A 27,877-nucleotide genomic window follows, 5' to 3' on the forward strand; every position below is an offset into this window, starting at 1 on the left:
CCGGATATTTTTATTCGCCGCCCCCCCCCTTCGCCCCCCACCGTCCTCCGCCGCCCCGGGGGCAGAGCGCCGGGAGCCGCCGCACGCTGGCCGCGCACGGGGCGGGGCGGGCCGCCGGCGGGGCGCGGGGCCGGGCGGGCGCCGCCGCTGCTGCTGCGCGGCCCGGGGGGGGCGGCCCGGTGCGCCCCGCACCGCAGCGGCCGGAGCCGGCCCGGATCCAGCTCTGACGGTAACGGGGGGCCGGCGGCGGCGGGCACCAGGGAGGGCGGGCGATTACCGACGGTGGGGGGGCTGGGGGGGCCGGGGGAGCTCCGGCTCCCGGGGCGCATCAGGAGGCGGCGCCGCCGCAGCGCGGTGCCCGGCGGTGCCCGGCTCGCCCCAGCCGCGCAGCCGCGGGGAAGGCACGGCGGGCGCGGAGCCGCCGCCGCCAGCTGGGAACCGGCTCGCCCGTCGCTACCGGAGAGGAACGGGAACAACTTTTCGTTGTGTTGTTTTTTTTTTCTTATTTTTAAATTTTTTGTAATGGCTTTTTGGGTCGTCTGACTCGTAAGTGGAAATAAAATATCCACGGGTGCCTCCACGAGGAAAGCTGAGACACTTCTAGCGTGAGCCGTCCGTGAGCTGCTGCCGTTTCTACCGTCCCCGGCTGCCCCTTTTCGCCTGGAAAAAAAAGGTTTTTCTCCTCCGCCCGGAGCCGGCCGGGGAAGGGAGGCGGCGGGGAAGCGCCCGAGCCCGCAGGGACACTGGAGCGGGTGGTGGCAGAACCAGGACACCCGCAATGGACCCCGCGCTGGTGTGGATACCGCCGGTCACAAAGGAGAGGAGCGGAGAAGGAACCACCCTGCGACGTTTTATTGAAGAACCCGTCGCCCCGGCTGCCTCCACGCATCTCCACCAACAACATCCCTGCGGCATCTTCTGGACCATCGGCGCTGGGAATATGATTCACCGGGCATGAGGCGTCGTAGTCCCCGAGAGCTACCGGGCAGCACGGCTGGTTGGGCATCAGCGGGGACGAGCGGGCTGTGCCGCCTCTCTGCCTCGGCTCCCGACAGAAAATGAGGTGTTCCCAGTTTCCGTGGAGGTGGCCCAGCCCCAGGATCCAAACCCGGCTCTGAGGAGCCATCGGTTCAGGGAGGTGCATGGCTGGAGAGGCAGGGCCTGTCGCTGCAGGGCTCTGCTGCACCGGCTGGAAAACCGTGGCACGGCTCCGGCCCTGTGGGTTTATTTGCGAGGAGAGGCAGCAGCAAAGTTTTGCAGCCGTGCTCGGTGTTTTCTGAGGGATGTATTTGCTCACAATCGGGCTGTGGTGGTTTGTCTGCCTTTGGTTGCTGAGGTGCAGATAACCTCGCTAGGGAGTTTTTTTATATGTGTGTATATATGTGTGCATTCTCCTGCTAGGGCTGCTCTTGTTCAGAGGCTGCAGGCTCCTCACCTGGCTGTGTGATGGTCTTTCATGGAGGGCAGAGCATGGCCATGGGGCTCTGCGGGTGCGGGGACTAAGCCACGTGGCCCGTCTCTCGGTAAGGAGTGTCCTGTGTCTTACTCAGGCTGATTTTGTAGAATTTGGCAGTTTTATACCTCCCTGTGCCCCTGCTGTGTGGTTTTACCATCTGACATGCTGGGCACATGCCACTGCTTGCTGGTCCTGGTTCCCATACAATCCTGTGCCACTGCATCGGGACCTTGGCTGGCAAAACCTTGGCACATGGGCTCCGATGCTGGGGTGGTGAGCTGGGAAACATCCCTGGCAGACGGTTCCTGTCGTCCCAGCCCCTCAGGAGGAATTTTTCTCATTAAGGATCCATAAAACTTTGACGAGAGGATTTTCAGGTGCTGAGGGCCATGCTGGTGTGAGCCAGGTGCTGTTGGGTCAGGCTGCCTCGAAGCTGTAGCAGGAGAGGAAAGCTCTCACTGCGGTGCCTTCTTCTGACCTTGTGTGCAGAGCAGGGAGGAGAAAGCCCTTCCCCGGCTGTAGGAGCCTGGCTTGTTTTCATGGCTTTAGGAACGGTTTTACTGGCTTTAGGAATGGTTCTCCTGCTGTCTGAGTGGCTCGGTACCGCTGGGGCATGTTTTCTGTGCCAGAGCAGCGCGCGCTGCGAGATGGGCCCCATTTCAGCCGACCGTATCACTAAAAATTGGAATCTCAGTATGAATATTTATCGCCAGGCTAGGGCAGAGAAGCCCACGGAAGGAGGAGATGAGGTGGCTGCTGCCAGGCTGTGCCCCGGGGGATGGAGCCCCTTTGGGGAAGCCACCACATCGCCTCAGTTTTAAGCCCCTCTATTTATCAGGTTTATTTGAGCCTGAAACATGGGTCCATCCCTGAGCAAGCTAAAGAGGAGCCTGTTTCCTCCTGGTGCTGGTTTTAATTCCAGCTGGCTGCCTTGCTAGGGAAGGGCTCTGACTCCCAAGGCCGAGGGTCCTGCCTGGTCCCACGACCCCACGGCGGTGGGTCCACACTGGGGATGATGCTTTGTGGCTGTCACCATCCCCGAGCTGCCCCCACGCTCCCGCCGTGCGTGCGGGATTAGTGCCGGCTCTTTGCATCCCTGCAAGGCGCCAGAGGGAATTTTTGCCCCAAGTGGGTTTCCTGTGTGGCTTGAACTTGTGCGGGGAAAATTCTGGGGTGAAGCCGGGCAGCCCCCTGCTCCCATCTGCAGCCTGACCCTATAGCACAGGGAGCTACGGCTTCGGCAATAAATGTTTGGTGGGAGCCAGGCCCCCTCTGTTCCCCCTGCTTTCGGGGTGCCAGTCCCACCTTGAGCGTGGCAGGCGATGGGCTTGGTGGCGAGAGCCTTTTGGGGACAGGGCAGGCTGTCCTTTCCCGACAGGATGAGCTCCTTTGCTGCCGATGTCTGATCCTCGGCTGGAGGGTCCCTGTGCTGTGACCCCCACGGGGATGCTGCAGCTGGGGGGGGGCGGGCTGGGGGCTGCACCTGCCGGGACCCCCGTTCCCAGCCCCGCCGGCATCTGGGCCGCCCCATGTCTGTCTGCAGCAGGCGCATGCATGCAAAAAATAAGACATTTCTTCTTTCTCTTCTGCCTGCGCATTCCTCAAAAAGCTAATATTCATGAAAGGTAATTCAATCAAACTGCGATGCCTATCAGCTAATGCAGCAAAGCTGGCGCAGGGGTGAGAATGGGAGCCAGGAACACAAAAGCCCTGTTTTATTACCTCCTGCTTGCCTGAGAATTGCTTTTCTCCCTCGAGTGAGCCGGCTAAAGCTGGCTTTATTATGTTAACCTATTTGCGTGTCAAGAGCTATTGTGCCTCTCTTTATCTGTGTTTGTATTTGCTCGATGCAGGGAATAAAAGGACGAGGCGAAAATGGATGGCTGGTCAGTGCTTTGCACTCTGGGGGCACTGATTGGTTGCTAAGTGATTTGCATCCCCGGTAATCGCTTTTATCTCGGAAGGATGTCGTGTATAATTATAAGCCTACTGACATCTTTTGAAATCTGCCTAATGGGTGTTTTTAATTTACATGGGAAGCAGGGGCTATTTGTGTTGCTCTGATTACAGGTTGTACAAGTATATGGTTTAAAATATAGATATTTCCGTAGACATGGGGGACTGTGAGTGATGGGGCGGTGATTTTTGGCGAGTCCCTGCTCTCCCGGAGACGGGTGGAAGAGCAGAAGTCGTGGCGGGTTGAGTTTGGGGATTAATCTTATCGCCCACCCCGCAGCCCAGGGTGCTGCTGGACCGTGTGCCTGGCCTGTGCATCAGCTGTTCCTACAGCTGTGCTGAGAAATAAAACAAGAGATGGGCTCTGGGCTGCTGCGAGCCAGACCCTGCTGTGCTGCTCATGGCCAGGAGCTCCCCTCGGCAGCCCTGGGACAGGGCACGGGGGGGGCAAATGCCACCGAGCCCTCACGCCAGGTGTCCGTGCCAGCGTGGGGCTGCTGATGCTGAGCATCCCTGCTGTGCCAGTGCAGGGGAGCCCAGGGTCTGTGGTTCCCCACTCAGCCCCCTGTGTGCCAGATGCTTTGCTGGGCCAGGGGGTAAATATTAATATCTAACGGGTGCCCGGTGCTCCGGCTGAGCCCTGCCAAACCGTGCTTCTCAGGAGCCATATGATCCTGTGTCTTTATTAGAGCTGCAGCTGGTGGGTTCGCAGAGCCGTGGCAGAGGTGCCGTGTTCACTTACAGCAGATAAAGCTCCTGATCGATCGCCTGTGGTCCTGCTGTTGGCCCTGGGCACCTGCACCCACTGGGCTCCAAACCAGGAGGTGCACCGGAGCCTGCTGAGGTGTTAATGGGGCTCAAGGTGTGTTTCTGGTGCTGGGGGCACTGACAGTGCTGTGCATGTATCTCTTGGGTGTTTGGTGGGATGTGGATGCTCCAAAACCATCCTGTGTGTGCTTGGGTGCGGAGGAGCTCTGGTGTGGAAAGCAGTCCGTCAGGAGCACAGTGGCTGTGCACTTGCTTTCCTGCTTTTGGCTTCCATGCTGGTAAATCATTGTGGTGCTGTAGGGGCTGCCAGGGGAGGGTGGAGGTCTGAGGTGGAGGTCACAGTGACATGGAGGGTGTTGGGGTCCCTTCCGGGGCTTTGTGTGCCAGGACTGGCACCTCTCAAACACGTGGAGGTCCTAATGCGAGACGTATGCTTGTGACGGATGAGGGTGCAGGGCATGTCCCAGGGCAGGTTACCCGTGTGGGCAGCTCAGGCCGGCTCCCTTCCACTTCCTTCTCCTTTGGAAAAGACCACACCTGAACCGCGAGCACACACCCTGGCTCTTTGTGGCCATACACAAGGTGACCCCATAGATTTGCCGGGCTGAGGTGTTTTTGTGGCACATGGCACCGCACGGTGTTCCGTGCCAGTGGGAAAAGCAGGACCCAGGATGAGTCGATTGGGTGTGGGTGAGCCCAGGCCCCACACCCCGGGGTGCTGCACCCCCTTGCCTGGGCAGCCCCCTCCCACCTGTCCTGCTGGGCGCTGCTATTTATGGCTGACTGTAAACAAACTCCCAATGAAGGAAAGTTAATGACCTGAGACTGACGGGAGCCTGCTGGGAATTTTTATAGCCCCTGGGACTCCTTTTGCTAAAGAGAGAATACAGCAGTGTTTTAACCCGAAATGGCAAGCTGGTGCCGGAACCGGAGGACAGCCCCAGCGTGGGGAGGCATTTCTGAGGGGCTGCCCCTGGGTGAGGAGGGGGGTTTCAGTGGGGGGACATACCTCTTGTCCCTGTCCCCCTGTGTGGAACAGGGGTGCGCAGTCCCCTCCTCGCCCTGGCACGTCCCGGGGGCCGAGGCTCTCCAGGGCTTTCACCATCTGCCTCTTGTAGGTCATTCTGCTGTGCTCCAGGCTGCAGCGAGGGCTGGCTTAGCAGCACTGCTCACCGCACACTAATAACGCCTTAATACCCTGCGGCGGGGAGATTGTGCTGCCAGAAATATTCGTATTGCTTGTGGAATTCAACCTTGGTTGCATGATGAGGGTGCCGTGAGGAAGAGGGGATTGCTGCGGTATGGGGTGCTCTGCTGCCCTGCACGGCCATTGCGTTTAATATCCCGTCCTGGCTAATTGCAGGGTATGAGTATTGCTGTCGGTGCTCTTGAGGGACGGGGTGGCGAGCACGGCATGGGGTGCTCTGCTTGCTCCGCTCTCACCTGCTGCCTTCACACCGCCTTGAACGCACAGCCTCCCTCTGCGCACGACGCTTGATTTACTGAGAAGAACTGGCAGTTAAACCTGACAAATTGAAGGTGGTTTTAAGTGGTTCAGGTTAATTAATAGTCAGGGAAGTATCAGTTTTTTAAGGGATGCTCTTGGCTTGTGCGTAGAACTGGAACTTGACTTTGCCTCTGGATAACCCTGTCCGCGGTGGGTCCCCTGGGCAGGGGGACAGAGCTGGGCTCGGTGACATTGCTCTTTGCTTTCTGACCCCACAGCCTTGGACTTCTGCTTCAATTTCTTACCATGTGTGGCTGATGCCGAGGGACACACTGGGATGGGGTGTCCTGCGTGGCAGCAGTACCACAGCCCTGCCACTTGGCTCAGTGCCCTTTGGGGCTCCGGTTGTCCTCTCTCTCTTCACAATGACTGGATGTCACCGAGCTCCGTGCTGTGGCAGCAGCACGGGCTCTTACAGCCATGCCGCTCCAGTAACCGAGTGCTTTGGCCATGGCCACCTGTAGTGGCGCAGACGGGTGGCCGTGGTGTCCTTTCTCCTGTGGGGGACCTGTGTGTGAGCACCAGCATTAATGGGACCATCGAGCTCCATCCTGGGCTGGGACTGGAGGGAGCTGGTGTGGATGAAGCGGAGCAGCATCCACTCCCCTCAGGTCGTGTGTGCATCACCCAGATGCTCACATCTGCTCGCATCTGCTGGGGGGATGCTGCCCAGGGTTGAGATTCTAAAAACATCCTAATGAAAGAAGCTTAAACTTCCCTGTAAGAAGGGGAGGTAGTAAAGCGGCAGTGACCAAGCACAGAAAGCCTCTGAGTTGTATATGATAAAAACACAATGGTGCGGGGACCCGAGCAGCATCTGTGATGGTCTCGGTGCCCCGGTGACGTGGGGTGTGACAGTGATGGGCACCTCCAGGCGCTCGCTTGGGGCCGTGTCCTGGCACATCCCAAAGCCTTTTTCAGGCCACATGCTCCGTATTCCCCAGCGCAGACTGGGATGTGGGTGGAAGTGGTGGTTTTTCAGCAGCCCAAACGCTTGGGAATATGAGAGATTAAGGTTAGTGACCATTTTTTAAACTCAATAAAGGGGAAGACAAGCCGGAGTCTGCAGTCCAGAGATATAATTAGTTCGCAGCAGTGGTGCTTTCTTGATTTAGCTTCAGAGAGCAGAACAAGACAAGGATGTTATACCCAATTAGCAATAACATACAGTCTGAGCCTCGCTAGGTGAGATAACAAGCCATTTTTATAGCTCTTCTTTACAGACTTTTTTTCGGGAAGTGGGGGGAAGGAGGAAAGGGACCGAGTCTTTATTTCTTTTCATCTGGGAACAATTATTACTGAGCTCAGAAAGCCCAAAGCTGAGTGATATGTCGGCCAACACAGATGATAAAAAAAAAAAAATGAAAAGCTGAAACAGCCTGGAGCTGGGCTGAGGCCGCTTGCTCGTCTGTCCCGGCGGGCTGCGCAGTGACCCCGGCAAGGCAAGGACACAGGCAAGGGCCACCCACGCACCGTGGATGTGTCCTGGCTGCTGCTGCGAGGGTTGGTGGCACGTGGACTGGCAGCACCGCTCCCTGCCTGGCTATGCCAGGTCACCCCACGGGCACCCCGGTCCCCAGCAATGTGACCCCAGCCGTGTCCCCTGCATGGCACCGGTCAGCTGCCTGCCACCTGCCAGGGACACGTTCTCGCTTTCTGTTGCAGATCGATGGCCATTGATTTTTCCTGCTGTGTAAACCTGGATGGGTTGGGGCTGTGCAGTGTTTTCGTGCACGTCTGGCTCCGTGGTCGGAGCATCTCACTCCCCCTCACAAAGCCTCTGTGCAAACTCAAGGACACCCAAAAAGCCCTGTAAAAAGTGTAGGAAACTCAGGTTTCATTAATCAGCTTTTAATAAGGGGCTTTGTGGCTATGTGGGTTATGTACAGCTGTGCTCCCCAGGGCAGCACCCCGTGAGGATGTGGCTGTATTTGGGGCACCCATGGGTGCAGGGTGACCCAGTGCCTCCCTCTGGGCATGGCCAGTGTGGGGCGTCCTTGGGGACACCCCAGCCCCAGAGGGGTCTCAGGGTGGGAGATATTTTCCCTCCTGGTTGTTGTCTCCCTCCAGCCACCCGTCTCCCATGGGGCAGAGCCAGGGGACGGGATGGCTCCCGGGAGGGCAGGGGGCTGCTGTCTCCTCCCCTGTCCCCCTGTCCTTCCCACCCCCTTGGCAGAGAGTTGGTGGGCAGTGTCCCCTACCAGGGGACCCCTCTTGTCCATCTGTGTCCCCCCCAGCCCACTCTAGCACGGTGCTGATGGGGACAGGGATGGGGACAGCGTGGCTCTCGTCCCCACCACGCGCCGGGAGAAGCCGCAGAGCCACTCTCCGGACTATTAACGCCCCACAATGATCATCAGCTCTCGTCATAATCATTAAGACTATTAGAGAGAAATGTTGGCTTGCAGCTAATGTCAGACTTTCCGTTCTGCTTTGCAAACGCGCGCAATTAATGCCAATCAGCCGGGGGAGGCAGCCAGCTCGCAATCACGGCTGCTCCGGCGCGGCTGTCAGCTCTTGCCATCCCCGATCGTACATTTTCATACAATTGCTATAAACATCCCAGGGAAACTCCGCGTTCTTCGGCGGGCGCGGGTATTGTTCTCTGTTCCTTTTAATTACTCGGCATTCAGCAGCTCATCCGGCCTCGAATCGGTGGGGGGAAGTAAGGCTTTGTAAAACAAATGTATAAATCTTGAGAGATGCCTTATTTTCCCATTCGGTGGCTGCGTTAGGTTATCTACCGCCAAATAAGAAAAGCCTGTTTAATTTTTCTCTGGCTTTTCTTCTCCCCCCCCTTCTCTGTGTTGCTTTCTCCCCATGGGGACACAGGCTGGTCTCTCTCACCCAGGGAACCCCAAAAGCAGGGTGAGCTCTGGAGAAGGGAAAGAGATGGAATTGCTTGACCGGATGGTGTTATAATCCTTGTTACAAAAGTACACATCAATTATAAGAATTCCTACAGTAATCTTAGAAATCTATCTTTTCTGCTGAACCAGCTCATTAGAGAGCACCATTCATTTCCATCTCGCCGGGTGAGAAGGGTTTAAATCTCCAGAGCTTTGTATTACAAAATAGACTTAGGGTGATGGACTCTCGTTAAATATTAAAAGAAAGAAGTTCATTTTTTTTTTTTCCCCTCTTTTCCCCCAGACTGGCGGCACAGACAAAGCGTAACGTAGGGAGGAGAGGGTGGGGGGGTCCCCGCTGTGAATAGCTTCCCCATCTGTCGCGGGTGATGCGGGGCCGTGCTCAATGGGCGCCTTTGAGGACCCCGCACCTCCCCTCGCCCGGGGACCCCGCCAGCGCCGGGGGAGGAGGGAGGGAGGTTTCCCCGGGCCGCACTGGCAAGTCCCCGAGCCTGCGCCAGCCACGGCCGCCGGCACAGCCAGAGCTTTTGTCTGCCCGCGGGGCGAGTGACGGGCACAGAGCCCCTTTGTGTGCAGCTGCTCCCTGAGGCGAGCCGGGGCAGCGGCGACGGAGCGGGACACGGGGGTGGGCGGTGGGGATGGGGAGCTGGTACTTGGGGATGGGGAGTTTTGGTACCCAGGGATGGGGAGTGGGATGCAGGGATGGGGAGCAGTGGTGGGGATTGGGAATTGGTACCTAGGGGTGGAGAGAGGGGGTACCCAGGGCCTGGGAGCGGGACCCAGGGATGGGGAGCAGCGGCCGGCCGGGCTCGAGGGCGACGCGGGGCGATGTGTGCGCTGCCGCAGAGGCTCTGTGCAAACACGTTAATTTGTTTTCTTTCTTGCCTCGCCTTTCAGGGTAATTGGTTGCATTTGAAGCCTTTGTGAAAGCCTTTGATTATAGTAATTTCAGCAGCGCGATCTACCCTGGATTCCTTCGTCAGATTCTTTCACAGCTCAGGCGCTCGGGGCTGTAATTACCGAGCGGCGTGTGCCCGGCCGCCGTGCGCGGTGCAGCCGGGTGGTGCTGGCCAGCCTGGCCACCACAGGAGCCGCAGGTCACCGCGGGGCAGGTGAGCCCCTGGGACAGAGCAGGAGGAGCCATGCTGGGAGCTTTGGTCTCTGTGGTGTCCAGTGTGTTGGGTCTCAGCTGGGACGTGGGTGCTGCAGGGGGTGGACACCAGGGTGCTTTTAATTGTTGCCTTTTTTTCTGGTTTGATCCTGTGTCTCTGCTGGGCTGGGGCTTTGGTCCTGTGAGGATCCCAAGCATCCAACTCTCGCTGCTGGGGATGATGGGCAACTCAGTGGGCTCATCCCCCGGCCCCTCTCCATGTGCGGGATGGACACACAGCGTGACCGTGTTAGATGAGAGAGGCTTTGTGCCAAGGGGCTGGCGAGGCCCCCTGGGGGCAGCATCCCTCCTGCTCCCTGCCACCAAATGAGCGGGGACACATCTGTACAGGCAGATCCTGCCGGGACCCTGGTGCCCGCAGCCAGGATCGGGCTCTGCCAAAAACCCCACAGGCACCCGGGCAGGACCTTTGCTAACGGGGCTGTTCCCCCCCTCACTCCTGCCATTCCATTCCTGGTTCCACGTAATGACCTTCTCGGCAGCACCATGCCAGCGTCTGCCACTTCCAATTACCCAGCGCCGGCTCAGCGCCGCGGCCTCTCCTCACCTTGCGGCGGCACCGGGGCTTTGTCCTCCCCAGCAGCGCAGCAGGGGCACCTCACACTGGGTCCCCCACCCTCCTGGCTTGGGGACCCTCGGGGACCTGCCAGTGCTGCCCTGGGCCCCAGCTGCCCTGCCCCAGGCGCTGGAGACACTTGGGTTTCCAGAATCATTATTAACCTGTTCGAGAGCTGTTCTCGCAGCTAAAATAGATCTTTAATCTCTGCCCAAAATAGCTCGTTTGATGAGAGGCCTCCTTAAAGCTGACACATAAATTTAACCAGGCTGCCCAAGCCCTGCGCGAGGATGTCTGCAAACGCTCAACAGCACTTGAATTGTTGGGTTTTTTTTAATTCCATCGTTACGGGCAGATCTGATACCTTATTTCTTCCATCGGGTTTTTTGTAGTGGTCAGGAGGCAATTTGCTTTTGTGTTCTGCTGTGGGACGTGGTGTCCATGTCTCTTGTCCCAGCCTTCCTGGAACCGCTCATGAGAAAAAGGATATTTTGTTGTGTTTTTTGGTATTTTTTTGGTGTTGATGTTCTTAACAGTCCAGGGCTTCTCCTTGGAGCCACCCCCGGAGCAGTAATCTCAGCACTGAGTGGGATGGGTGAGCTGGGGGTGCTGTCTGCTCGGTGCCAGCGGGCACTGGGCTCACCCAGGGCACCTCCCCCGTGTCCCCACAGAGCAGAAGCAGCCCAGTGGGTGTAGGTCGCTCCCCCAGCCCCCCAAAACCCCCACTCCCCCTGTGACATCCTGAGCAGCAAAATAATCACTTCCAGCATCATGATCCGTTGCAAACCCCAGCTTCCAATTTTAATCAGAGGAGCTGGTGTTGCTTTAAGATCTTCGGGTTTTAAAGATCACAAGAGGGGTTAGAGAAAATTACCCTTGACTCTTACATGCTAATGTAATCTCTAACCAGATCTGCAGCACTGCAGCTAAAATTGCTTTTTAGATTAACATTTAATTATTAACAGGGCCCCCTGAAAGGCCCGGGGCTGGAGCACGTGGAGGGGAGCGGATTAGGTGGGCGGGCTGGCGCGGCGGCCGGGCGCGGGGAAGGTCGCGGTGTGGCTGGCGGCACCGTGCCGGGCTTTATTGCCGCCCTCGGCACGGCGGTGGCAAACTTTCTGCTTTATTTTATCTGCTGCTCCTTGTGATTTACGGTGGGGTGACCTTTCCTGCGCTCGCCTGTTGCAGGACCGAGCTGCAGCGTCGCTCACCGAGCGCCGTGTTCCCTTCGCCACCTCAACCCAGGCACCGTAAATCTGCTGCTGGGTGGGAGATGGGCACGAGCTGGCAGGGCCAGCAGTGCTGCAGTGCCAAGTGGCAGTGCCAGCCAAAACCCTGCTCACCCTTTCTGTGCACAGAGAGGAAGCCTTCCTCCTCTAGCACCTCCTCATCCTCAGAGGAGGGATGTGTCTGATGGGAAACCAGTGTCCCTGGGGATTGGGGGCAGTGGGAGCTGCTGTGCAAGGGCAGCACCAGTGTCTGCAGGGCCACAGGGAAGGGACAACGGAGTCTTCTCCATCACAGTGCAGAGGGACAAGGCATGGGGCTTTGATGCCAGCCTTGGCGTGGATCCCGTGCTGTCCGTCCGTCTGTCTGGCAGTGTCAGAAGCCTCGTGCGCCTTTCCTGGCTGGGGTGACCCAGTCACCTCCTGTCCTTGTGCCAAACCCAGACCTGTCTGAATAGCTGTGAGGAGACGCAGTGGTGTGACTCACATGGCTTCTCAGCATCCCCGCTCCTGCCCCCCTGTCCCAGCCTCGAATACTCCCTTTTTATGGCTTTGCATCCCAGGTCACCCCGGTTACTACTCCTGGGGAGGGATGCTCGCACATTGCACCAGAGCCTGGCTGGTGACCAAGACCTTGGCCCTGGTGCTGGGGCTGCCTGCCCCCCCTGCCCAGCCAGTGGCACAGACCCATTTCAGGCTGAGACTTTAAAAAGTTCGCTTTTTTTTTTAACTCCCGCCTCCCGTCACATTTTCTTTTATCTAAATCCTCGCCTGCAAAAGCCTCTATCGACAGCTGCGCTGGCCTTATCTCGCCGGAGGGACCTTCGTGGGTCTCTCAGAGGAGATAAGCCCCGACTTATCAGCCGCTGATGTCAGCGGAGGTGCCAAACCCTCCTGTCACAGGGACTTTAGACATAGAGGGTGTGGTGGTTTTTTTTAATTCTTTATTAAAGTCACAAAGACCTTGGGCTTATAAATAGTGAGATGTGGAGACAGAGCTTCAAAATCAGCTGTCCTGGAGGTGGGGATGGGAAGGAGCCATCTGAGAGGGGCTGGGGAGGGATGGAGGGAGACAATGCTGGGGCTGATGTTCCTTGGGGACCCTGTTCTGTGTATCCCCGAGGGCCCCTCTCCTGGCATCTCCAGGAGTGGGACCGGCTGTGGCGCTGGCCGGACCATCAGCAGAGCCCACACAGACTCAGGGCGGTTCGGCAAAACTGCTGAGTGTTGCTTTTCCTGCCACACGAAAGAGCCAGAGCAGCTTGAACTAAATCGGATCCTGCTGATTGGAATTAGTTCAAATGCAGATGGAGCTAACTAAGCCGGCGCTAAGCGTTCGGCCAGCCCAGTGCCCAATTCCCATCAGCTGATTCAGGGGCTTTGCCGAGTGGCATTAAGGAAATGCCACCGCGGCACAGATGCCCATTGTGCCGGGTGCCCTCCTGCTCGCCTGTGGGTCCACAAGAGGGCCAGGAGGTGCCAGGACAGAGGGACAGTGTCACAGTGTCGTGACATGTGCGGCACCAGGACCCTCACAGTGACAAAGAGCGCCCATGAAGGTGGGCATGCAGCATAACGCACAAAAAATCATCTCCACTGTGTGACACTGCGTGATGGGGACAGAACTGGGGTCTGGATAAATTGGCAGCTTTATTCAGTTTGGTGTGTGGCTTCTGTGTCTCTCCTGGCTGATGCTGGTGATGCTATGCTGTGTGTGGCCAAGGTTGGGACAGCTCTGGGGGGTGCTGGGCTCTGCATGGGCATGTGGCCGGTCCCAGGGTGCAGTGGTTGGGAGAACACCCGTGCCACCATGGGGGTGTCCCAGGGCCAGCTCCTGTCACCAGCCACCAGCATCGCCCCTGCACCAGGGCTGCATCCTCACCCTCCCTCCTGCCAGCACCCTTATTTGGTGCCACAGCAGCGGCCGCATCCTACCCCATGGGGGCTGAGGGGCCTCTCTGCTCACCCCGTGCCACTCCATCCCATGGGTGCTTTGTCCTCGCTCTCAGTCCCCTTGTCCCCAGGGACCAGAAGGGACCTGACGTGCATCCAGCAGCATCACGAGCTGCCCACAAACCCAGGGACAGGGACATGGGGCAGTGTCCCGGTGAGAAGCCGACCTCACTGCAGGGGAGGAGGTGACGTCTGCCGGCTAATCGGCCAGATGGTGACAGCCGGTGGGACACCAGCCCCGAGGTCACTGCGTAGGTGAGGCTCAGGTACCCGATGCAGCCATCCCCCGTATGGCCCTGGGTGCCCTGACCTGGGTCTCCCCCGCACAGGGATGGGGTCGGTGTGACAGCTCCCCGGTGTGGATTCCACTGCTGGCGCGTGCCGGGGGTGCCGAGATGTGCTGGGAGCAGGGCCGCGTAATGCACCCCGAGTCCCGGCGGGGAGAGGCGGGCTCCCTGGCAGTCAAATGCGCTCAGCCTCTGAATAAGAAGCACTTCATTCTCTTTTCAAACTGTATAATTTCTGCCTGATTGTAATGGCATATTTTAAAATTACCAGAAATCGAAGCCAGAAAATGGATACGGCTGCTTTTACTGCAAGCTGCGTTAACAAAGGATATGTAATGCATGAAATAAAAACACCTCCCTGCCCCCCTCCTTTTTTTTAAGACAGTAATAGGAGAAAATTGGTTTTGAAACTGAATAAAAGTCCCTTTCAGAGGAAATCATTTCTTTCAGGGTACCTTTGCTGAAAGTAAAATAGTGAATAATGAAAGGTGGTTACATGATTGTCTTTCATTTAGAGAGCGCGAGGACAGATGGAATCTGGGAGAAATGCACGATTGGAATAATTGCATGGTAACAAGGCGCTTGTTGTGAAATTAGTATCTTAAGAAAGTAGTGAAAAAGGCTTTTACTCATGAATACTTCATTATTAGGAGAAAACAGCACAATTTGGGTTCTCCAGACACCTGCTTGATATGAGATGAGTTCCTCCTCCCCTCCTTCTCCTCACACCTTGTGCTAATGAGTCTCTCCCTTGCAGAGCCAGGGGGGACGGGGTGAGACCCCCAGTCCCCTCGGCACTTACCCCCTGAGTGGGTCTCAGCGCCACCGTCCAGCTTGGGGACAAGCCCAGAGCCTGGGACCCCCTGGCCCGGTGGTGGGGACGCGGGACAGGAGCGAGCGGCAAGTACATTAGTACCGTCATCTGGGCACCGCGGTGGCTGCGAAGGCGTCTCCAAGGGTGACGTTTAGCCCGGCAGAGCAAGGAGAGCCCTGGGCACAGCTCGACAAGCGTCTGTCAGGGCTTTGCTGCCCGGCGGGTGACAGTCACAGGCTGTGCCAGCGTGTGCCTGAGGCCACTGTGCAGGGTCACCGCTCACCAGTGCCGGGGTGTGCAGTAAACGTCTCGTCTGCCGGATGGCTGCAGGAGGAGGTGGTTTCACTGTGACAAAGTGATGTACCTGGCTGTGCCACCTGGACACAACCCGCAGCCGTGACACCAGCCATGACACCCGGCTGTGACATCTACCCGTGACTCTCAAGGTTCAGCGGGGGGACTGATGCCTCAGAAGCCACGACGCCGGGGGCCAGGCAGCGGTGCTGGCATTTCTGCTGCTCCTGCCCACATCCTGCTGCCCTCTCTGAGCAGAATCTCGCTCCCACACCAGCCGGAGCCGTGGGAGGGTGTCAGAAGCAACCGGCTATAATTCATGCCCTCGGCGGCGGTTCCTGAAGGATGTACAATTAGCGGAGCGGCGGCAGCGATGACTTTGGCCTGACCCCTCCAGCTTTTGTTGAGCAGATTTTGATGCCAGCTGGGAGCTGGCGACAGATCCCAGGACCCCCAGTGGGATTTTAACACCATCTTTGGAGCCGGCGGGGTTGCTGTGTGCTGGGCGGCGCCGGCTGGCACACCAGGAGCACGGTGCTGGAGGGATGCTCCATTCCCAGCAGGAAGGGACGAAAGCTTTGCTGGAAGCACAAATCACCCACCGAGACCTTCGTATTTATTTTAAATGCATTCGTATTTACTTAAGGCTTTCGGAGTTATTTATTTATCTCCAAAGGAGCAAAGGGCTCTGAGCAGCGCGTGCCCACAGTTGGTGCCAGGAGCTCGGCGGCTCCATCCAGCTCCGCTGCCCAGCGAGCGGGTGGGTGGGCAGCGGAGTGGGCAGGGGGGCGACAGGTGGGTCCCCTGACCTGACCCATGTCTCTTCTCTCAGCAGGACGTGGGGCAGTGGTGGGGGCGGCTCTGCCCCCCGGGACACCCCAACCATGCTGGCCTGTCTGCAGAGGACCCAGAACCCCCCGGCCCAGCACCTCCCCTGCCCCAGCAAGGCGCTGGAGCCGCGCAAGTGTAAGTGCCCTGGGCTGGGGGGGGGACACGCGCCTGCTTTGATGTTGCTTCCCTTATTGAAAAAGACATTTATTTAACCGATAATTAAAAAGAGCAGAAGAAGCGGGGGGGTGGGGGAGAGGAAGGAGGCAAGATAAGCAAATTAAATTGGGTTGCTCTGGTTGATAAGTCGAACTTCAGAAAATGTTGCAGAGCTCTCTGGGAAGCGCGGCAGAGGATGGGGCCATCGCCTGCTCCGCGGCCCCCCAAACCTCCCCGGCCCTCCCCCCCCTAATTACTTTCCCGGTTTTGCTGCAGCTTGCCTTCCCCAGGAGCTGGCCTTTCAGATAAGCTGTAAACTAGTTACATTAAAATGGGATCCAAAAGGTCACTCCAGCAAAGCACCTGTCTCTCCCAGCCTTTGTCTCTCAATCCAAACCATGATTAAATGTATATTTAATGAGCCTGCTTTAGGCAGGCGTGTTTGACCTCCCCGGCTGGGAAAGACGCATTAAGATTCTCAAGTGATGAATGTGTGTTTTAAAGAGGGGAGTGGATATTTTTCTGCTGGTCTCAGTTGGATTTTTAAACATTGCCGGCTGAAGACAAATCAGCTGCTAAAGCTCTGCTTGTTAGGCGGTGACAGCCTCTGGGCATTTGTTTAATGATCTGTATTTTCCCAAAGACGTTTTTTTTCCCTCTACCTGGGCACCTCAGTGCAGCCAAGGGAGCTGGGCGTAGGGTTTGGGTGATGCTTGGCCACCCCAGGGACCCCCTGGCATCGCTCTTGGGGAGCTTGGGTCACACCAGCAGCCAGGGAGTTACTTTTTGGGTGAAGCTCCCCAAGCTCCAGCGCAGCATCGCTGCACGGAGCACATTGCCCAGGCCAGAGACCAACTCAGTCCAGGGGGATGCTGAGGAGTAGCACCCCAGGGATGGGACCCTGAGCAGATGGTGATGGGCACCTGCATGTCCCAGCATCACAGGTGGGGAAGCACTTTGTGCATCAGCCATTGCAGGGATGGGCAGGATTGGTGCCCCCCGAGCTGTTTGTCCCCCATCAAGGTGGCAGCTCTTGGGGGTCTCAATGACCCCGCAAAGCAGGGAGGTGTGTGTGTGGACCCCCACGCGCTTGTGCTGCATCATAGCTCATGGTGCTGCTCACGTCTCCTTATTAGCGTCTGGGAGGAAAACGGATGTTGCTCTTGTAAAATTATTCCTGATCTGTCACGCCTGAGCAGTGCACGGTGGCGTGGGGCTGGCGTGAGGGTCCGGCTCCCCATGCCCTCGTTGCCACGGGCTAATTAGCTCAGCTGTGCCCTCACGGTGTGAGACCCGCAGGCAGGGTTTTCCAGAGATGTTGTGGCTCAGGGCCAGGGACCAACTCAGCCCAGGGGGATGCTGAGGAGTAGCACCCCAGGGTGGGACCCTGAGCACCCTCCTGCTGGGGGCCTTGGTGCTCCCCAGCTCTTCCCACCCCACCAGAGACCCTCCCAGAGAAGATACTGAAATAAGGAGGTTTGGGGAGCCCGTGCGCCATGTTGCCCATCAGTGGGGAGAGCTACCATGTCCTGGGAGGGTCCCTGGGCTGCTGGGGGATCCCTGAGCTGCACTGGTGGAATGCAGAGCTCTGACCCCTGGCTGGACCCCAGTAGGTGCAGGGGACCGGGGCACTGGGGTTTTTGGATGATGGTGCCCAGCTCTCTGAGGCTTGTCCCTCACCAGGGTGCATTCCCCAGGGAGGGCAATTTGTAATGGTCGTCACGCTCCTCAGCTGGACCCCCCCTGCACCACGCTCGCCCCCAGCTACTGCCAGCCAGGTCACCTTAATCAGAGTTTAGCTGCCCGTATGCTTCCGCTCATTATGGGCAAATCCAGCACGTCTTGCTCCTCTCTGCCTCCTGCTAGTGCAAATTAAATTGCAGGTGACATCCAGGGCCACGCATCTGGTTTGGAAAATGATTTTCCCTTCTTTATTTATGGCACCTGCGGTAAGCACGGCGTGGAGGGGCCAGGAAGCCTGTGCGGGGCCGAGCCTCCTGCCGCCTCCCAAACGCCTGCATAGGTAATCGACAGAGATAGTGTTCTCTTAAAACGAGGCACAATTTAGAAGTGCCTCTGATTACTTAATTTGCTCCTGAGTATCTCAGTAATTATCTTTATGGGTCTTATTTCTGTCCTCTGGCATTGTTTCTGTCGATATTAAATGAGTCTGGCTCTCGGCACATTGGCCGTCTGGCCCAGCACCACTGTGAAATCCTATTATCCTACCCACACCGCTGATTAATTTTTGTATTAATTTCACGTAAAAGGTGAGCTGACTAATTTTCCTGCCCGTGCTGGGAGCTGATGGCCCTGGTGCCTTCACCCCCCGGTTCTGCCCCTTGGCTAATCACCGTCCCCCTGTCTCGGTGCCCCAGGCGCTGGTGTGGCCGCGTCCCGGGGCGCTCTGTGTAGCGCACCAAATCCATCCTCCTCAATGCTGCGGGTGACTTTGCCGCAGCACTCACCATTACCAGCTCATGGCAGCGGCCGGTTTCCCTCACTGGTAATCCCGAGGCTATGCTGTGGGCACCATCCTGTCCTGGCAGTGTTGCATCCTGGAGGATGCAGGAGCAGCAGGAGGGTGCCAGAGCCCTGCTTGCCCTGCCTGCCCTGCCCACCGCCAGCTGAGGAGCTGGAGCCTGCGGAGAGGCAACATCCTCAGGAAAATATCATGTCCAATTAACTCCAGCAGCCTGGTCCCTTTTGATTTTATTCTGTGCGCATTACAGGAATCCTGAGCTTTATTTAAATTATAAATCAAATAATACCACTCTCGGCTTGGCCAAACTCTTTGCTGCTTTTGCTCTCTGCAGTAATGTAGCAGTGGCTTATATTTAATTAAATGTTACTTTCTATGTGCCCTTTTTCAGCGTGCGTGGCTCTTCTGACAGCCTGGGGCTGGGCGTGCGGCTGAGAGGGGTGCAGGATTCGTGCCCCTTGCTACAGGGTTGAGATTCAGATGGAGCTGGGAGTTTTGGGGAGCTTCCCGAGCTCCCTCTGTGCTAAAGTCACATTTTGCCCTGTGAGCATCCGCCATCACCTCTCACCTTGGCGGGGCTGGAACTGGATCAGGAGCCCAGCACTGGGGACCTCATACCAGGGGTCTCATGGGTCCTCGGACCACTCTTATGGGGTGACGTGAGTCCCCCCGGGCTCCGGCTGCGTGATTAGAGTGCAAATGAGAGGTGATGGCTGGGGCTCAGAGAGCAGCAAAGCGCGGGGGACTCGGCTCCAGGGTCACCCACACCTCTCCCCATTCACCCGTGGGGACTCTCTTCAGTGATAAAACTCTTTAATTGCATATGGGATAAAGGCCTGTTTAATGGCTTCTCGTTACCCAATTCGACTTATTCCAAGGGCATTTTCATTAAAGTAGCTGCAGCAGGGCTCTGCTTTTGTACACACCCATAAAATATCATTTTAATTTCATGAGGGGTTACACATGAGTGAAATAAGATTAATTCTTTCATTTTCAGTTTCTGGAAGGGATCGGTTAATGATGGTTCTGTGTATTTATGTACGTGCCATAAAAAGGAGTTCAATTAACTGCTGTGCCCAAAATGTGCTGTTGACTTGCACTTTCCCTGCCAGGAAATGCTGCAAAAACACTTTTCGATCGGTCGCATGTGCAGTGGGAGATGGATGGAGGGGCTGCTTGGTGCTGGAGCAGCCTCTCCAGGTGGGACCATCTCCCACCTGGTCAGCGCTCTGGTTTTTGGGCGAGTTTCCCTCATAACGCCCCAGCACATGGTGGGGTTTTGGTTTGTGTTCAGATTTCCCAGGACCACAGCAGTTCCCAGGCACTGGGCAGGGGACAAGTGGGGTTGCAGACCCAAGGATCAGGCACCCACCCGTCGTCCCCCCCCAACCTGTGCCAGGGGTGCCCACCCTGCTCCCATGTCTTAAAATTAATTGAATACTAATTTACTGTCGACAGAGCAGAGGGGCTGGCAGCTGTGCTGAGGTCCCCTTGGTGGCTACACGGTGGTATGGCAGCAGGGGGGCATCGGGGTGGCATCAGGGATGTGTTGGGTGTCAGAAGGGTGGGATTGGGACAATATTGGGGTGGCACCAGGGTAGCAGCTGTTTGGCATTGCGGTAGATACTAGGATGGCGTTGGGACAGCGCAGAGGTGGCACTGGGATGATGCTGGGGTAGTATCAGGATAGCAATGGGGTGATGCCAGGGCATCCTTATGACTGTGATGCCACCGTCCCCGTGTCCCTCCTGCCCGGTGCCGGTTGCCCTTGCCACGCCGGTGGCTGCAGAGGCCGCGGTGGCACGGTGCACAGCGGTGCGCGGCGGCTCTAATACCTCGTGGAGGAGACAAATGGGAAGTGACACGTGTGTGTGTAGATGGGTATTTGTGGTGACGCTTTGACTGCAGATAATAAAGTGCTCGCCCTGGGGTGATCCAATCCAGCAGCCGCCTCGGCAGAGCCGCGCGCCGGCGAGGGGGAGAAGAAAGGGGAGGAAAAAAGGCCCGTCTGAAATGACATGTCAGCCTAAAAAGGGAACGTGTTAACGGATGAATATCTGGGGACGGCGCAGCCCGGCGCTTCCCTTTGTGCTTTGTCATGAATTTTGTTGTCTTTGCAGATTACGGCTGCTGCGCCGCTGCCGCGCCGGGTTTGCCACCTACGTTTATTCCGATGGATTTCTCCTGCTATTATTTTTGTACTTGGTTTTAATTTAAGCCCCTGAATCCAGGGAGCGTTTGTCTCTCGTCTCCTTGTGCCGAGGATGCTTTTGTCCTGGGGGGCCAGGGCGCAGGGGGGTGCTGCAATGGGGGGTTCCGCAGTGGGGATGCAGCATTTCTGTGGGTGGCCATGGTGCTGTCAAGGGTGCCAGCTGTCCCATGGGTGGCTGCTGTCCCTGTGCCACGGGGCAGGGCAGGGACCACGCTGGTGCACGGACCCCCCTGCTACATCTGCTGTGGCATGGTGGTGGCCTCAGTGCCACCCATCCTGGGGACACCGTCACCATAGAAACCACCACACTTCCCAGGGTGGGAAAGCGATGTGACAGTAGCACAACCTGCCTGGTACAGAACAAGCTGGGAGGGTCAGTACCAGTGTCCCCCATGCCTGGCCGCACCCCAAAAGTGGCTCTGGGGACGTATGGGATCCGCAGCAGCTCTTGCAGCCATTCTCGCTGGGGCTGGGGGCTGCACACCCCCATGATAACCCATGGGACCCCTAGTGACACCCCCAGCTCTGTCTGGGACCCTCTGAGATTTGCCCTTGGCAGGGGGTTGCTGGTTCCAGCTTTGCTACCTGGGGCTTGGACCCAGATTTCAAGGACTTCATTGATTTGTTAAATGTACCATGTTTTGTTTGTTTTCTTTCAAGTGTTTTCCAAATATTTCAGTTTCTTCCAAGTGTTTTCCAAATATTGAGGTTTCTTCCAAGTGTTTGGCAAATATTTAGGGTTTAGCTCTTCCAAAATCTGTTCTCAGTGTTGCAGGCAGAGAAAAAGGGGATTTTTGAGGCTTTTTGAAGCTTCAAAGACCTTGGGATCTCCTTGCTGCAAGTGAACAGGGAGCCTGGTCCCAAAGCCCTCAGGTCTGGAGTTGAATTCCTTCGGAGGCTGCAGCACTATTATTTTTTAATATCAGCCATTGACACACTGATCACTGAGCGACAACTCAGGTCCCCAGCTTCTTCTCCAGCCTCCTCCTGGCGCTCTGGTGCTGCTGGCAACTGATTTGGTGTCACATGCTGCTGCCGTGTCCTTGCTCACCTCATTCTGTGGTGCTGCCGGTGCTGGCCCCTGGGATGTTCCAGTGTCCCTGTGCACCCTGACAACCCGCTCACTGTTCCCTTCCAGAGTTGGGCAACCACCCGGGGAGCACAGCATCTCCTACAGCATCGTGGCCTGAAAATTAAAGCCATAAGAGGAAGAGGAGGCTCAGCCAGGGATGCTGCCACTGGGGCAGTGGCACGGAGCAGCCTTCCTAGGGCCAAGCATCCTTCCTGGTCCTGAGCATCCTTCCCAGTACTGACCATTCTTCCCAGTACTGAGCATCCATCCCACTGTCGAGCATCCTTCCCGTTACCAAGCATCCTTCCTGATGCTGAGCACCCTTCCCCGTGCTGAACATCTTTCCTGGTGCTGAGCATCTTTCCTAGCACTGTTTTGATCCCACAATTGCTTTAACTGAGCAGACACTGGTTGCCAGAGCCGCGATGCTGCCGCTCCTGTGAGCTCCTCGGGTGCCGAATTGTTCTCCTGACTGACAGCTGAGCAGCCCAGACAGGTCTATTATTTCTATGGGGCCCAGGCCCCGCGGGCCTGCAATTTAGGTCTGCGCTATTAACCCTGCCTTGTTCTCCACTTTGTAACCGCTTTAGTGCCTTTAAAAGTGTACAGTTAAAATCAGGGTTAATTAGGGGCCCGGCAGCTGGGCTTTGCTGGCGCCCATTGTGTCCCAGCGGAGCCGGGGCCAGGGCTGGGGGTAATTGGGGACTGTTGTGGGTTTGTGCCAGGCGATTCCTGCGCGGCACAAGCCCTGGATCATCAGCCTCCCGTTAGCCTCGCTCTCTCCTGCCACAGGGATGTCTTTGGTTACTATCCCTCCCCTCCTTGCTCCCCATCTTTCTATCTTTCCCAGCCACTGTGGGCTGTGGCTGAAGTCGGGGATGGCACGGGGTTCCTTGGGGATGCCGGGGATGTAGGAAGTGCTGGGGATGCTGGAGATGCCGGGGATGCTGGAGATGCTGGGGGTGCTGAGGATGCAGCAGGTGCGTGTGCTGGAGGAGGCTTTCGGGGGGCTTCTCAGGGCGCCCCCATCTCAGCCCACCCCTCACACAGCTGCCCCCGTCCCCATTGGACATTTTGCACAGAACTGGCTGCTCGTGGCACAGCAGGGCTGGAGCTCCCCCACCCATAAACCAAGATTTATTCCGGATCGCGACACCAGTGGGGTCTGGGATTTACATCTGTGTCTCGAACTGGGTTTGGTGGCCAATTTGCTAAAGTAAAAAGTTGTTTAGCTGGAGGCGTAATCTTATAAGCCTGTGCTGCCATTATAATGGCTTCTCGTTTCTGCCTGGCTTTCCAATAACGCTTTGAGCAGAAGCTTGGAGTAATATAAAAAGCCATCGGATTATTACTGCGAGCGATGCATTTTCCATTTACAGTAATAAAATAGTGAAGAAACAAAACAATTTAAAATTCCAATAAAATTCAAAACAAATCTTTGGCTGCTGAGCAGATTCAATTATTTAGCTGTTATTGAGTGCAGGCTGGAAAAATAGAGCAGGTCAGGGAGGGAGGGGGAGCCCGGAGCTGGGGCTGTGCCGGCCGCGTCCCGCGGGAATGCCAGTGAGGGAGGGAGCCGGGAGCTGGTGGAGCATCTTCTGGGAGAAGCGGTTGTCGATGGGTCCGCAGTGTGTCCCCCTGGCCCTGGCATGAATGGCTCCAATGGTTCACCAGGGGAGGTTTAAATTGGCTATTAGGAACAATTTCTTCCCAGAAAGGTCTGTCGGGCATTGGAACAGGCTGCCCAGGGCAGTGGTGGAGTCACCATCCCTGGAGGGGTTGGACAGACGCAGAGATGAGGTTCTCAGGGACATGGGTTAGTGCCAGGGGTGGGGGAACGGTTGGACTCGAAGATCTTGAGGGACTTTTCCAACCCAAATAATTCTGTGATTCAAGTTGAAGAGGAGGGGACAAACCCGGCGGTGAGCTGCTGGGTGTCAGGCTGCCTGTGCCTGATGGGTGGTGGCACTGGTTGGGACAGTTTGCCTCTCGCAGTAATTACAGCCCGTTAGAAAGCAGTAATTACTGTGGAGAGGGGAACGGCGGAGCTGTGCAGCCGCCAGCGCACCGGGAGCCGCCTGGAAATCGGTTGCTCTGTAATTTTCCTGGCGGGGGTTTGGTGTGTCACCCTGATATGTGACAACACACCAAACTGGTGACTTGTCACATCCCAGCCAGCTGGTGCAAAGGGGTGACAAAGGCAGCTCCTGGCTGTCCCCTGGCCTGGGCACACTCTGGCACTGATGCTCGGGGGGCTGCATGGGGCCATCCCAAAAGTGTCACCCGCAGACCCTGTGCTTGGGGACAGGGTTTTGGTGACTCCCGGTGGGGAGCCACAGTGCCTGCAGGTGATGCCACCTCCCTCCAGCAATGGCCCCTCCTTTTTTTTTTTTTAATGATTTTTACTTCAAAAGGAGCGTTTCTGTGGAATGGGCTCATTAGGGATTCTGCAGGTGTCACCAGCTAATTAGTGTCATGTTAATTGAGTATTCACGATGCTGCCACCTCCAAGGACAGTGGTGCCAGCATGAAGGGGAATGCAGATATGCGTGGCTTGCTGTGGGTCATGCAGGGGTCCTGCTCACACCACCCTGCACCCACTGTTGTTTGGGGTGCCTGGCAGCACCCATGTGCACCCCCATGCGCACCCGAGCTGCTCGCTGCTGCTCTACGGGTGCCAGTGCCACCCAGGTCGGGAGCTCTGCAGAGGCTGGGCAGTCCCCGGTGGCACAGCCGGGGACACCGTGTGCCCGCACGTGTCCCACCATAGGGAGCTGCTGACGCCACGTCTCCTGGCAGCTACATTAAATCCTACACAAAGGCTCTGGTTTTAATTGGCTTAACACACTCGTTAATAACAATGTCTATTTAAGACACCTGTAAAAAGCAAAATGGGAGGAACGGCTGGTGCCGGCTCTGCCGAGCTGCCTGTTAAATTGCCACCGCACCGCTCGGACAGAGGGGATGGAGAGCGCCCACGGCCACCTCTCCCTTGCAAAACCTGTCTCTAGTGTCCCCGGGGTGCTGCAGATGTCCCCTGGCAAGACCAGGGGGTTGGGACCAGCTCAGGAGCAAACGCTCCCCATGTGCCAGTGTGTATGTGTGTGTGTGTGTGTGTGTGTGTGTGTGTGTGGAGTTTTTAAACACCTAATTTATTCCATCTATTAGATAGATTTTGTAGATTTAATCATTTTCACAGTTGGTGGCTCATTGGATACTCAAGATAAACTCCAAATGAAAGTATAATGGGTACGACAAATGAGTTTTCACACCAGAATGGCAGAAACTTGCTCGGGAAAGAGTTTGAAAGGCACAAAAATATATACATATATAATTTTTTTTTTCTACAGTGGCTTTTGCTGACTCCAGTAGGTTACCACAGTTAATTTCACCCGTTTTGTTCATCTGTAAAATTGCATAAAAGTGACATTTTTGTGCTCATTATAGGAACTGCTGATTTATGGCTGGTAAATGCAATGCTTTTCCATTTTTGGTGAGGTTCTCGTAGCAGTGCAAAGCACCCATGAAATTGCTTGTATAATGTAGTTTAAATCCAATCTCGGAGAAAGATTCCCCCGTTGGGTAAAGTGACATTTCCATTCTCCACACCGAGTTTATTTTAGGCCACTTACAAGTGACTCCGTCAGCGGGAGGGGACAGGTTGGTGTCCTGACCTGGTTTCTGCTGGGAGTGGCTGGGAGCCGGGGAGGGTGGTGGGTGCCAGGGTGCCAGGTCCGCCCTGCTGGTGACACCAGATTCACCATGTGCTTTGCTCCCGCAGGCGAGTCGGTGGCCCCCATGCATTCCCCGCGCTACCCCAGCCCCGCCGAGCTGGATGCCTACGCACAGAAGGTGGCCAACAGCCCGCTGACCATCAAGATCTTCCCCACCAACATCAGGGTCCCCCAGCACAAGCACCTTAACCGGACGGTCAACGGCTATGACACCACGGGGCAGCGCTACAGCCCCTACCCCCTGCATGCCGGTGGCTACCAGGGGCTCCTGGCCATCGTCAAAGCCTCCGGCAAAAGCGTGGTGAAGAACTCGGAGGGGAAGCGGACTAAGCTCTCTCCCGCGCAGGTCGGCGTCGCTCCCTACCCCACCTCAAGCACTTTAGCTCAAGGGCCCTCCTGTGCCGGGCAGCTGAGCTACCACGGCAGCCAGAAGCAGCTGGAGGGTCCCGTGCCCCCCAATGTGACGGTGGCAGCCTCGGTGCTGCCGCTGGCGGGCAGGAGCCTGGCGCTGCCACCCTCCAACCTGCCCTCCATCCAGAGCATCATCTACCAGATCAATCAGCAGTGCCAGGCGCAGGGTGCCCAGCCGGGCTGCCCAGCCGCTGTGGCCACCAACCCCAGCCCAGCCAAGCACGGCGCATTCACTGGCACCGCCGCCTATGCCGGCAGCGTCCTGCCAGAGTGCCGAAAGGGTGCCGAGCTGGCGCTGGGCTCCAACCCAACCCTGGGAGCCAAGGCGGGCATCTACCCTGAGGGCATGGACTACCTGTTGTGGCAGCAGAAGCAACAGCAGCAGCAGCACCTGCGGATGTACAGTGGGGGCAGCGGCGGCGGGGGAGCCCTCAGCAAGTCCCCCGAGACATGCGTGGGGACCTCGCGCCCCTACGCCCTGGGCAGTGCAGCTGAGAAGGTGAGCTCATCCCCTTTGAACTGCATGCACGGCAACTTCGCGGTGGGGCAATACTTTGCGCCTCCTTGGAACAGCATCTTGGTGACCCCCAATAGTGACTGTTACAACCCACCGGAGTTGGGGCCCCGGGATCTGGGGGTGCCCGCAGGCGAAGGGCTGCCCAGCAAGACCCTCTGCAATACCTCCATCCTCAGCAGCAGCCTCCAGTCCCTGGAGTATCTCATCAACGACATCCACCCGCCCTGCATCAAGGAGCAGATGCTGGGCAAGGGCTACGAGACGGTGTCGGTGCCGCGGCTCCTGGACCACCAGCACGCCCACATCCGCCTGCCCGTCTACAGATAAGGAACCCTCGCGGCTTTTCCCAAAACCCAGGGCCAGGACTTTGGCAGGAGCCGTGCTCCCCTCCAGCACCGCGCGGGTACCGGACCGTGGCAGCGAGGGCAGGGGGACGGGGAGGGGGACACGGGTTTGGCGGCTGAAAGGGCTCCCGGGACACTGGTATTTCACTGGGGTCCCCAGACTGGATCCACCCGCAACCCACTGGAAGCTGAGGACGAAGGACTGCTTGTCTATAGAGCTCAGAAATCATTTTTATCTCCACGAATGTGAACAGGGAATTGCTACGAGTTGCTGCTATCCAGGGAGAGGAGGCTCCGCGGGCGCCCGGCCGGATCGGTGCGGGGCAGAGCCCCGGGCCGGGGGCCACCGGCAGCCGGTGCTGGCGCGGTGGCCGCAGGGAGCTCACACCTGACCTGTAGCTGAAGTCCATAACTTGCACTGCTTTGATTAAAGCTAATAATTGGGGACAGTCTGGAAGCTATTTAAGAAAAAACACTTGAAAACTTGAACAGATTTTTTTTGTTTTTTAATTTTTTTCTTTTTTTTTTAGTTGACTAGGCTGTACATCGACATGTTGGCTGCTACAGTCTCTTCCTCCCTCTTCCCCTCTTGCCCGGCCCCACGTTGGCCACCGGCTCCTATTCCCACCCAACTGGGACCGCCCAGCCCTGCAACACCCCCGGTAACCCACCCAGGGCTCACATTTCCAGGCTGTTTATTTTCTTGCCCCTTTATTGTCAGTTCTACCTTGGTTCTGGGTTAGAGGTGATCACAGTACCAGGGGTGCTCACATACCTCCTTTTCTCTTTTTTTCTTTTTATTTTTAAAAAAAGTTCCGAAATGCTCATTATGGTCCATTATTCACTATGTGTAATTATGTGTTTAATAGATTTATTCATTTAAAAAAGGCTCTGCACCGCAAGATACAAAGTGTTTTGATGTTTAAAGGAAAAATACCCTGATGAAACCCAAGGTGATTGTGCTCGGAAAAGAGGTACTGTATCCCTGAAAGGCCTGTTCAAGCACTAAGTGCATTTACAAATCTCTGAGAATGTTTTTTTTTTTATACTAAAATTGACCATTATATTCTACTGTGAGAAGTGCTGGCTGCACTATATTGTTTTAAAAATGAGAGAAAACAAATGAAAAAAAAAAAAAAAAAACAAACAACCTGCAAGCCGTGTGTCCGGATGGTGTTTTTCCCAAAGTAAAACCAGGATCTCACTGGATTTTGTGCTCTGGAGTCTCTTTGCTTTGCTGTTTCCCACCCCCCACACCCA

At 56.7% G+C, this 27,877-nt stretch overlaps 1 protein-coding gene across 5 annotated transcripts; it reads left to right on the forward strand.

Annotated features, from left to right (window-relative positions):
- On the forward strand, nucleotides 1-27,826 carry FAM222A (family with sequence similarity 222 member A). 5 transcript variants are annotated; one of them, XM_065033623.1, is made up of 3 exons: nucleotides 1-229; nucleotides 15,691-15,824; nucleotides 25,393-27,826. In XM_065033623.1, exons 2-3 carry the CDS (start codon nucleotides 15,743-15,745, stop codon nucleotides 26,598-26,600), a joined length of 1,290 nt encoding a protein of 429 aa, XP_064889695.1. In that variant the 5' UTR covers nucleotides 1-229; nucleotides 15,691-15,742; the 3' UTR covers nucleotides 26,601-27,826. The 5 variants fall into 5 exon arrangements, with proteins under 5 accessions (XP_064889695.1, XP_064889696.1, XP_064889694.1 ...); XM_065033624.1 differs by having other exon boundaries at nucleotides 15,694-15,824; XM_065033622.1 differs by lacking the exon at nucleotides 1-229 and adding an exon at nucleotides 294-15,618.
- The last annotated feature ends 51 nt before the right edge of the window (nucleotides 27,827-27,877 follow it).

Source organism: Columba livia, chromosome 17 (assembly GCF_036013475.1).
Source record: "Columba livia isolate bColLiv1 breed racing homer chromosome 17, bColLiv1.pat.W.v2, whole genome shotgun sequence".
In the NCBI taxonomy this organism is placed as follows: Eukaryota; Metazoa; Chordata; class Aves; order Columbiformes; family Columbidae; genus Columba; species Columba livia.

Coding starts and splice junctions, on each gene's coding strand:
- FAM222A (XM_065033623.1), top strand. CDS start 15,743: ATGCTGGCCTGTCTGCAGAGGACCCAGAACCCCCCGGCCCAGCACCTC. Junction 15,825..25,392: donor GGCGCTGGAGCCGCGCAAGT/GTAAGTGCCCTG, acceptor TTGCTCCCGCAG/GCGAGTCGGTGGCCCCCATG.